We start from the raw sequence: 12,062 nt of genomic DNA, 5'->3' as shown, positions 1-12,062 counted from the left end.
TTAAGATCTGTTTTCTTCCACTAGCTGAGATGAGATGACCAGTAACAAGACACTGGGCCTGGCACCCAGATTATGGAATTTCCTCCCCTCATTTACCCACCTGGTACTGAATTTGTTAAGCTTCCTTCACTAGGTGAATACCCAGGAATTTCAGCGAATTTGCATGGTAGTTGAAGATGATATTATTCATTGATTTTTGAATGTATATTTGTAAGCTTATTGTATACATCTGTGGCTTGTAAGCCACCTGAGAGCTTGCACTGGTTAAAAAGTATAGAATATAAACAGAAGAACAGAACCTGTTTCAAAACCATACGCCATGCAAGCTGATAAAACGGACTGAAAGGACATTGCTAAAATTCTTGTCAGTGAAATAATGAGACAAAGAGAGAGAGATTATCGTATATCAATAGGACTCATCAGAAGACTACACTACCACGTCTTTACTACTGTCACTTGCATTCTCTTTTATACACAGGAACAATACATGTGATTGATGGGGGACGAATAGCATGCTAGAAAGCTTTCACAGAATTCCAGAATATAGCAGTGTGTGTGGGGGGGGGGGGTGGACTGGAAATGCTTAGATACACTACTTCTCATGTGCAAGCTCAAGTTTCCACACAGGAAGAGTATATCAGCCTACTAAGTACTGCCTAACCAACATGGCTCTACTTTGTTGCCATCACATCCTATCCTTTTGGTTAGAACCTAGTTTATTTTATTTAAAAGATTTTTATGCTACCTTTCTACCCTATCAGGGTCTACAAGGCAGCAAACGTAAAAAAACATTAAAACATTCAAGCAATTAAAGATACAGTTAAAACTCATAGTATAATTCAATTAAAACACATAAAAACACTAGGAGGGCCAGTAACCACGAAACAAAATAGTCTTCACCTGCTGGCGAAAGACCCTTCATCACCTTTCTCCTCTCTCTAGAACCCACTGCAAACACTATGGCAATTTGGAGACTTGAACCAGGCACACCTTTAGTACCTCATCACCTATTCTTTTGTGTGATCTAAGACAAACCATTGATTTTTAATCCTTTTATAAACATAACATTCCAAGCACAAAAATAAAATCTCTTGCCTTATACGTTGTATTACCAAAATGACAGACGATTGGACTTTTATACTGAAATATATCCATTTACCCTCTGGTTTTTAAATTAAATTAGGACATTGGATAGAGAGAGGAACATGCTGAAGAAAGGTTAAATACGAGCACCTGAGAACAGCTTTGATTAGTTAGCCAATTTCAGGATTTATTATAAGGTCATCCTTCAGCTCTACAGCATGAGCTTGCAATAGAATTTTAATTACATTTTGATTAGAGCTCAAAAAAAGTGATCTGAACATGCATCTGCACTTCACTGTAGGATTCAGCTCTTCTGAATTTTGCATGGAAATTACCATTCTAATTTTTCAGTTACACTTCCCTTCAATATTTGAACAAAATATAAATTATGTTCTAAAGGACAGAAATTGGAATGAGTAATCACTTTTAAAATCACTCCAATAAAGATACAGTTTATTCTTGGGACAGGCTTGCCAGACCTTCAGTTGGGGCGGGGGATTCCCAACCTCTAGGTTCCTTTGACCGCTGCTGCTTGAAGATGTGGTGGGGAGATTTTTTTTTTTTTTAAAGGTGAGGTAGTCTGCATCCCTAGGTTACTTCTGGGAAGAATCTGGAAGTGACATTGGGTAGCTCTAGGAATCGCTGGAAACTCTAACTACCCTATGCCACTCCTGGGTTTTCCCCAGAAGTGGCACAGGGACACAGCCAACGTTAAACACACTGCCCATGTTCTGCCCCCAAGCCCTCCACCAGTTGCCAGGCTCAGCCTGACAACCCTATCTTGAAAGCAACAACAAATAGACAGTGGACCACTGGACCATCACCTAGATATTGCTGAGATTCTTCCAAAGATGTGAACTAAGTGAATCTTGGGTTTTAACGGTTAAGATTGCCTGAATATGCAGACTTGCACTGTATTATCCAGTGGCCCACAGAACAAAAAAATACAGTAACCCACTCAAAAAAAACAAAGGTCAGTCTGATCTAAAGTAAAGCTTCTTAAACTGTGGGTTGTAACCCCATATGGGGTCGTGTAACTGAATGTGGGGGTCACGAAAAATTTGGAAACAGTAAATGGTAAAATTGTATGTATAGCAAAGAATTGTTTTAAAATAAATTTCTTTATGATTTATTATCAGTAAATTTTTGATTTGTATACCTATTTTATATACCTATATACCCAGGGTCACGTAAAACTTTCTCAGGTGAAAAGGGGTCATGATTGGAAAAAGTTTAGGAAGCCCTGATCTAAAGTATGAAACTGAATTAGCCAGCAATGCCTTCTTTAGAGTATTTTACTTAGTGCAAACCCTAACTGTACCAGCTAAAATCACCAGTAAAGTTTCATTTGAAAGCTAATAGCATTTCCTCTAGGCAATACTTAAGTTAAATAAAAAATTGCTAGTGGACTATGTAATTTCAATTCTGCAAGCTACTTAAAATGCAGCTGCTGGACATATGAATGCCTTGGCCTTCTGTGATAGCAGAAGTCATGCAAGTCAATGGTAAAGATAATCCTATGGCTTAAAACGGCCCAGATGGATGGAGAGATCAGAGGAAATTGCACAAGTGAAAGAGTTCTAAAACACTGACAGGAATGCAGGTAAATATAAATACTTGTTTATACATTATTTAAATACAGGGCTTTAAATATTTATTGAAATACATCCCTTCATATTTAACATTTCACTACAAACACCATATACAAATACTACTCCATTGCTCAATACATAATAATTAATATTTTCCCATCTATTTAGCTGAAGAGCCAGCATGGTGTAGTGGTTAACAGCAGTGGTTTGGAGTGGTGGACTTTAATCTGGAGAACTGGATTTGATTACCCACTCCTCCACATGAGCAGAAGACGCTAATCTGGTTAACAGGGTTGGTTTCCTCACTTGTATACACATGAAGCCGGCTGGGTGACCTTGGGCTAGTCACAGCTCTCTTAGAGCTCTCTCAGCCCTACCTACCTCACAGGGTGTCTGTTGTGGGGTGGGGAAGGGAATGTGATTGTAAGATGGTTTGATACTCCCTTAAGCGGTAGAGAAATTGGCATATAAAAGCCAACTCTTCTTCTTTTTAACATTACTGATACAATACTGATTACAGAGGGGACCATGGCTCAGTGGTAGAGCATCTGCTTGGCATGCATAAGGTCCCAGGTTCGGTCCCCGACATCTCTAGTTAAAGGGACTAGGCAAGGAGGTGATGTGAAAGACCCCTGCCTGAGACCCTGGAGAGCCGCTGCTGGTCTGAGTAGACAATACTGACTCTGATGGATCAAGGGTCTGATTCAGTATAAGGCAGTTTCATGTGTTCATAATACTACCAAGCATCAGTGCCTTTATTTTAGTCAGCAATGGGTACTGTTATGATGAAGTCTACAAGTTTAATGTTGTGAGGATGACTCAGTCCTTGGTGAACATCACAAAGGATGCATGCTGGATGCACCGGACTGGCTTCATTACCTCACATGAACTTGTACACAGCCAGCATTAGAAGTTTGTCTGGACAAGGACCTGCTAAGAGATGCTACTCCATCAAAGATCTGCATCAGAGCTATACTAACTAGAATACAGTTTCTGAATTATCTATTTTGGCTCATCAATAAATTCTGAAAATAATTTCATGAACACAAATCCACATTTTATGTTTACATAAAAAATCGTAAGAGTTAAAGAACAGTAGAATCTCTGGCAATGACTCGTAGCTGAAAACACAGTTACTTGTTTTCTAGTTGTAAATATATTCAAAGTAGAGTTATTTATATCAGCATATATGGTAATTTATTTTTGAAGGATTACAGAGCTATAACAGGAGATCCAAATTCTGCTTTACCCACACAGATTGTCAGGTTTAAAAAGCAGGCTTTATACAGGGTATTTTTACTCCTTTAAATACCTTTCCTGGCCAAAATTAAACAGAAAGACAATCACACAATTTAATAATTCAATTTAATAATGGAATTTTAAATATGGAACAGACTTTGGTCTTATACAAGTCTAGAGATTTATCCAGAAGTTTCTTTTTACTTCAAAGGTGTCATTAGTTCTCATGGTCAGAGCTTGAAGGAATTTCAGGGGCCAGAGAAACCATGCAAGCAGGATAAAAAGATGTCATTTGAAAAAAAAAATGGGGAAAAGAGGCAACCGGAAGTAGCACACGTGCCATAGGTTCGCCAACACGGCCCTAGGGGGTAAGCGAATTGTCAGGAGTCTCTCTGGTGGAACACATGTTTATGGCCTACACCTGAATCTCCTTGGAAATAGGCTTAAAGGTCTCCCCTTGATATTGGTTTAACTGCTACATGCTTGGGCTGTTGTTAAGGATCAAAAAAGTCTGCAATTAAATGCAACAGAGCTTGACTACAACTTCTTGTCATGCTCACATGTTCTGCATCTCCCACCACCTCCCTCCTCCTTTTGTGCTTAACTGACAACTCCCCAGTTTGTTAAAGCTCCAATTCGCTGTGACTTCTGAATGTGAGTGCCATGGGAAACTCTCCCATAAAAACACAAACCAGGATTCTAAAAGTCAGCCAGCTTAAAAGATCAGTTCACAGCCGTAAAGTGGACCAATTATTTGTGGTGGGGTGGAGGAAGGGGGGAAAGGAGGACACCCTGGGCAATTTTGCCCAGCATTTACTCTGCCAGGTAGATAACACACTGCTTTCTGCAGTCTGCCTCCATTTGGCCAGCTATGCGATGTGGGGAGTGGGGTCAGCATAACCAATGTTCAAGCCCTAATTTGGCCCACATGGCATGTTAAAAAGAAGGTGGCTGGAGGAAGGCTGTGTATTAAGAGCTGTCACCCAGCTTGTGATGAATAAAACAATACAACATGGGTGGCTGTGTAAGAACCTTAACTGGAATAAGAAAAAAAATACAGAGTATAAGAGTCATTATGACCCCATCAAATTAACAGTTTTAAATATAGATGACAGATTTTGCAAGTTTCTGTTGGGGGGGGGATTACTGAGAGAGCTCCCAGCACTCATAACTTATTAATATCCTTGTTTAGATCATATAGAATGACATTTACAGAATCTGGGTAATTGTTTCTAATTGCTTTTCTAATAATTTTTTATCACTTGTTCTGCTTTTCATGGAATAATGGTAGTTTCAAAATTCAATAAAGCTCTAAAAACCAACACTGAAGTAGCATCTATAAAAAGAAAGCAATCTACAGAAGTTATAGCTTAATATGAAGTAAGCACCTTCTGAATTTATTTTGTTGCTTCAAAGTAATCTGATTCATGTCAGTTCAATTAAAGTGTTTGATATTACCTATAAAATCCTTCCTGGCATGGGACAAACATACCTGCAGGATCATCTCTCCTAACATGGAACAGCATTGCTCATTTGAGCAAGGCCTTCTGAAGGTGCCGTGTTGTAAACAAGAAAGATCAATAGCTACCCACACCCAATCACTCTCTATTGTAGGTACCACCAGGTGTAATGGCTTGCCCGGTCAGTTCAAGAATGCTTGTATCACCACAATTCCATGAAATGTGCAAAACATAACTGTTCAAGAGGGATATTTTTATAAAGGGAATACTGTTGCAGTTTAAATGGCTATGAAAATTTTATTGCTTATATTTATTGTATTGCTCATTTTTAATTTTGGTGCCTTGAATCTGTGAGAAAGCCACCCTATAAATAAAATTAATATGAATAAGTAAATTCTACTGAGCTCAACAGGACTTACTCCAAGGTAAGTGAGTGTGCTAAGGAATGAAACCTAACTGATCAATACAACTGCTTAAGGTTATTTCCATGGCAATTCAAATCATTTGCTTAAAATATGTATATCCTGCACTCTCCAGAATCTTCACAAGGTAGCCAACACAAAACAAAAACAATACAATTGAAAATTTAAAAATAGCAACTGAAATAATTCAATATACTAAAACATCAACTGTAAAATCCAGCATCAATATTTTTTAAAAAGTGACCAGCAGTATAAAATCAGCATGAAAGGAAACAACATACATGGCAAAAGAACAGGAGATATAATCTGAGTCAAAAGCCTGGGTGAAGAGACTTCTGGTAACGAGCTAGTCCCAAGCAGTTGTCCCTAGGGAGAGCTCCCAAGGGAATCCAAGATACGCTTTGAATTGGTGTGCTTTTAACACACCAACCCGGTCCTAAATAGTGGACTGGGACGCAGGAATTGCTCTGCAGCCCGAAGAAAGCGGTGTGACTCCCATACTCTCCGAGGGAACTTTTTTAAGCCCCCAGGAGGTGTGGATGTTTGTCCCCGCTGGCATTGAGAGGAGATTGCATCGCCGCAAGCATTTTCTTTGGCATTAGGCTTGGACCTCCATTACCTATAACCATCTTATGAACTATTTCAATGAAGAAAAACCTCACCCTCCGAAATCTAAGTGAGTAACAAGAATTCTTTTGATCTTACCGGGAAGGTTGAACTGATTGGCAGAATCAACTGGGAAATCCGCACCTCTCCCCCCCATTCTATAAAAACGTTTCTGTTAAGATAAGACATCAATTAAGGAGGCAAGGACTCTATCAAGTTGATCTGGGGGTAGACTAAACAACTAAACTCTTTGACAGACGTGGTAAGTACCAATCAGATTCCGTGACATTTGAGGGGAAGGGAGAAATAAAACCCTCCCTCCCCTTGGTCATGCTACCTTTCTTGGGCAGGCAAAGTCCTCCAGCCATGCACTTAAGATCCATTTTGAAGTACCGGAAGACCTCTAGGAAACAGTACATCGTATTACAGGACGTCTGCCGGCAACGGGGAGAAGTACAGAAGCACGCAGGACAGGAAGTGAATTCCCTTGGTGCACCAACTAAAAGGTTCTCTATCTAAAACTACAAAAAGGGGATGACGGAAGGTCCGCAGCTACACAGTTTCCAGCCGGCTTCCTGCTTCCTGTACTTGTCGACCTAGAGTGTCTAAAACAACTCGATGGTACCTCAAATTTAAAAACTTGTTTTTCCGCTGTTCTTTGAGGATTTTTAGGGGAATATTTAAGCGATTAAGTTCAGCATGAACTACTAATCTACCCACATTTTGGAAAAATACCTTTGAAGACTTGACAAATTCGCCGAAATTAAACATCAAAAACATCCTTAACCTGTTGAACCCTCGCAAGCAATTATGGAAAAAATATTTCAAGATTTGTTTGCTCAGCAAAGTGAGACATCAGTAAGACAGCATAAACAGCTGTTAAAACAACAGGAGCAGATGATAAAACAGATGGAACGGATGATGAATATGATGAACACCTTTACCCAGTCAACTACTCAAATAATGAACGAGGAAGACCTTAAAGACCTGGTGCCTCTACATGACAAGATACATGAAGAACAGAAGATCTCTGTAGAGGAATTGGGAAATTTCAACAAGCAACGTGCAACAATCCAGCTAACAACAGGAGATTTGAATATGGGTGGCTTTGATCTATGTTTCTTCAACCTGCATGATGAACTTTTCAATGTTTGCTTGGAGGATTTAAAGAACAAGAAAACTGGAGTTGAAAGGATTCTCTTTTTTGAAGTTGGGATGGAACAAACTGCAAAGTGGATTTACTATGAAGAACATCTATTTGCAGAAGGGACTTTATTAACAACCTCCAAGGATAACTTCCGATGCTTACTGCTAATGGAGAAAAGAAAGAGATGCTGGAAATTCCGGGCAAAGGGACTAATTTAAAAGAGTTTGGTCTTTCTTGCTGATATGATTAAAAGGAACTGATTAAAAGGACTGGTTTAAACGGAAATATAACAACATTTGATATAGATGTATCAGAAGTATGTTTGAATTTATAAAAGTTTGATTCCTTTTGTGGACATGATCAAAATGAACTGCTTAAAACGATTGACCTTAATGGAATCGGCATTATATATGATTATGATTTACTGAAACGAAAAGCTAGGGTGAAATGGAAAATTTAACAAAGCAATTAATTTTTTAATGAGGAGGGAGGTGTAGGGGAAGTTAATAATTTCTTTAGTTTTTTCTTGACGATATACAAATACTTTTTATTGGTTCCTATTTGTTCTTAGTTTTATTGAAAACTTTAATTGTTATCAATAGGACCATTTTGAGAATGGTTTTTGAAATCCCTTACTTATACCTTTTATTAACTTTAGGTTAAGCATTGATTTAAAGATGTTAGATAGGATAAGAGTATGTCAATTAAAATAGTAAAGGGATTAGCCCCGTTAGCAAAAGTTTATACAGTTTATTTTTGGACGGAACAGGGAGAGGGGGGAGTCAATTTATGGTTAATTTAGAAATTTTAAATGTTTTTTTTTAGTATTGTTAGTATTGGAAATTGTTTTATATGTTAACGTGTCAAATTAATAAAAAATAAAAAATTATTATTATTATTATTTTAAAAAGCTTGGGTGAACAAATGTTTTGGCTGAGTGCCTAAAAGCCAGTAATGTAGGCATCAAGTGAGTTTCAAGGGGAAGGACATCCTACAAGCAGGGCACCACCACTGGGAAACCCCCGCCCCCCAAGTCTCTGATCTTCTCACCTCTGCAGGTGGGATGCCAGGAGTAGCACCTTAAGGCTGGACAGCACACCAGCATAAATATTACACACAATCCAACAAAGTATTTTTAACAGCTCTATTAGTGTCTACAGACCTTTTAAACTCAGTAGTAGAATACCATTACAATCATATTATAGTACTGGTATGGGGTACTCTTAATCCCATCCAGTGGAGAGTTGCCAACCTGATATGAACTGTTTCTGCTTTTTCCCCCAACAACATTTGTGATTAGAAAAGGTGTGCTGAAAGCATATACAAGTTGTCATGATTTCAATTACTGCCAATATGCTAACGTCGTTTCTCCACTGATATATACCATAATTGATGTTCATAATATTTAAAGAGGTCCTATATTAATTTCTTCTGAATTTCAACAGAACTTTCCCATTGTGTGCTATTTGCCCCTCAAATACCCTACACTTTGAAGAAAGATGTATGTGCACTTAAATTGCTTTTGTAAGCTCTGAAAGCAATTCCACTGTTATCATCTAGCTTTGCTCCTGTTTTCAATCTTGCTCTGTAATGGAGATGAAATCATGTACTGGTGAAAGGAGATGTAGTCAATCAACACACAATCAGCACAGAAATGAGAAAGTCACACTGAACTACTTTGGAGAAACTTCACTGAGTCGCCCAGACAAATATGGAAACTTGTTTATAAAGAGGCAGTATCTGTGGTATTACTTTTCTCTGATAGTTCATATGTATAGAGAAATGTATGTTACTATTCTGATATGCCATTACTATATTTTGAGTAATTATATATTTGATAGGCGCAGTCAAGCGGAATTGCTTTGCAAGATCCCAGCTTTACAGGTGTAATAATATTAGTGGCCCCCTCCACCAGCACTCTGGAGTAGCCACAAACTGAACTCACCAAGAACCCTACAATGTTTTATTTTCCAATGACTTTTAAGACTTCACTTTTTAAGTTCTTACATAAGAATGAGACCTTTAACCAATCTGTTTTACTGAGATAGTAGCCATGCAGAGTTCATTCCTCCCGGAAAGTGTCTACTGTTATGGTGGTTATGGTGGTACAGACATTTAAAATGGTTATGGTGGTACAGACATTTAAAATGGATACTGATTTTTCTTTTTGCTTTCATACTGGCAAAATGTGGGTTAGAATAGAACAGGAAAGATTCCAAGAATATCTATGGGACAAGAGATGGGACATAGGTACCAGTTTAGGTATGTTTTTACTGAATTCTCTTAATTTACTGACCTTACATCAGTCTCAGCTTCTGAGGTCAAGACATACAGTAACCTTGTGCATGAACATCATTTCCCAGACTCTAGCCAAAGCCATTCCAGACATAGGCCCTGTGTGTTTCCATTAGACCAATAACTGGGATTATTCACAAACTTTGGGTATGTTGAAGGAATCTTTACAGTTTATAATAATATGATTGGCCAAACAGCAAGATCTGAGTCCAGTAGCATCTTAAAGACCAACTAGATTTCCAGGGTATACGCTTTTGAGAGTCAAAGCTCCCTCCTCTCAAAAGCTTATACCCAGGAAATCTAGTTGGTATTTAAGGTGCTACTGGACTCAAATCTTGCTGTTGTACTGGAGACTAACATAGCTACCCACCTGAAAATATGACTGATTAAGTATATCCTGTAATATTTCTTTATACACAGTAGACCCCTTGAGAGGAATAATTAGATCTTGACCAAGACTTGTGACAAAATGTCCATTTTACACTGTATCTCTTAGAGAATGACCCCAAAATATGTTTAATACTCACAAAGGTAATATACTAGGGGGCAGGCAACTGCAACACTTATGCCAAAAGGTGGCATGATAGACTATTTTGCATGGCACAGGGATAGGGAACCCTAAGGACTTACATGAGGGGAAGCTGCAGCGCAAAGGGGGAAATAGGTGAAAACTGCCAATGTAGTCTGGATCCAACCAATAATGACATTATTTGAGTTCATATTTTAAAATCTAGACCAGGGATGTCAAACATCAGGCCCAAGGGCTGGATCTGGCCCCTTAAGAGCTCTCATCTGGTCCGCGAGCCAGCCAAGGCAGCCACTTCCCCCCCCCCCAACTCTCAATCTGAGCTGGCGGGGCATGGCCTGGCCCCACCAATTGTCATTCATGTCATATCCGGCCCTTATAACCCCTGGTCTAGACCAACAATTACTGGCTTTCCATGAACTGCAGATGACAGAGATAGAAGGAATAGTTGTTAAACTGACTAGCTCAGATACTGGTAGTATTTATAGAGCCAGTCTGGTCAAGCACAAAACCCACAGCAACTCAGCTTATTCTGGCCCTAGTTGCTTCATATGATATACGCATTTGGCATACCACTACCACCCATCTTCAGCACATCTCTAATGTGTACTAGGTACAGTTGACCAGAGTTGTTGCTTAAAAATAGTATGATCCCAACTGCGTCTCCTCTGTTCAAACTTGAAACAAAACTAGTCAGCAATGGCCAGAAGGACTTGACTAAGTTTACTGTACGCAGGCCTAGAAGAATCAGAGGAAAATAAGAAGTTTTCAAGAGAAAATCATGGCCGCTCACCTGTATTTTGTGCAGCTAGAGTTCTGTCCTGAAGGGCCTTCAGGATTAAGAGTGACTTGTGGTGAAACCTGAGCTGACAGCAAAAATCCCAAAGCTAGAACAAGAAGTGCAATGGTGGTGCCTGCAATAGAGAAACAAGGGACTTTAATCAATCAAACAGAATTTGAACAATGCAAAAAGTGTTTCTCTAGTAGAAAAATTATCCCATGCAAGTTAGCTTAGTTGACCTGACTATGACCAAAGCAATAATGGCTCTCTCATAGGCAGCTAAATCCTTAACAACCACACCATGGGCCAGTTCTCGGGCAGTTTTGGACAGGACCACTACCTCGAAAACTTTATGGTTATAAAAAGTTACTTAAACAAAGTGAAATAAAACAAAGCAATTTCTTCACACTGTTCCAGGAAATGTTTCTGTGTACAGGCATGGGTGAATGGGAGACTACTGTCAAAGTCCCTCACAAAATCTGGACCATTAACTGGGACACACCTTTTCATGATTAGATGAATCAAGGAACAGCATTTAAGTAAAAGTGATTGGGATAAGAGTATACAAACTCTGTATCTGACAAAGTAATTGCTTTCATAACTTCAGAGAATTAAGACAATGAAAAATTGTATGCATAGGATCTAACTGCAAGTGAAGACTCTTTTCCTATGGAGCAAAACTTCTCACTTAGCAAAAGGGTGACAGAAAATCCAACCCACAGATTTTTAAACTATATTTAAATTATATTTAAAAATCCTACAGCAAGTTCATGTGAGGAACACATGGCAAATAGTATAGCTGGAATCAAGGTAACAAAGACATACTTCAGAAGCCAGGCAGAACCAACTTTTATCTTCACCCCTCCTTAAGGAGTATGAATCTCTGGCCCTTGGTACTTTTAGGCACTTCC

At 38.8% G+C, this 12,062-nt stretch overlaps 1 protein-coding gene across 1 annotated transcript in view; it reads right to left on the bottom strand.

Annotated features, from left to right (window-relative positions):
* The window catches only part of LOC130493176 (proton myo-inositol cotransporter-like), a gene marked incomplete at its 5' end in the record, with an annotated part of 51,258 nt that extends 39,953 nt beyond the window's left edge, over window positions 1-11,305 (bottom strand). The window contains one exon of the mRNA XM_056866879.1: window positions 11,164-11,305. Within this exon, the coding sequence (XP_056722857.1) occupies window positions 11,164-11,305 (142 nt within the window). The remainder of the gene's footprint in view (window positions 1-11,163) is intronic.
* Between the last annotated feature and the right edge of the window lie 757 nt (window positions 11,306-12,062).

Source organism: Euleptes europaea, unplaced genomic scaffold (assembly GCF_029931775.1).
Source record: "Euleptes europaea isolate rEulEur1 unplaced genomic scaffold, rEulEur1.hap1 scaffold_85, whole genome shotgun sequence".
NCBI classification, from domain to species: Eukaryota; Metazoa; Chordata; class Lepidosauria; order Squamata; family Sphaerodactylidae; genus Euleptes; species Euleptes europaea.
The sequence above is the reverse complement of the archived record's forward strand: the minus strand, read 5'-3'. Positions and strand labels throughout refer to the sequence as shown.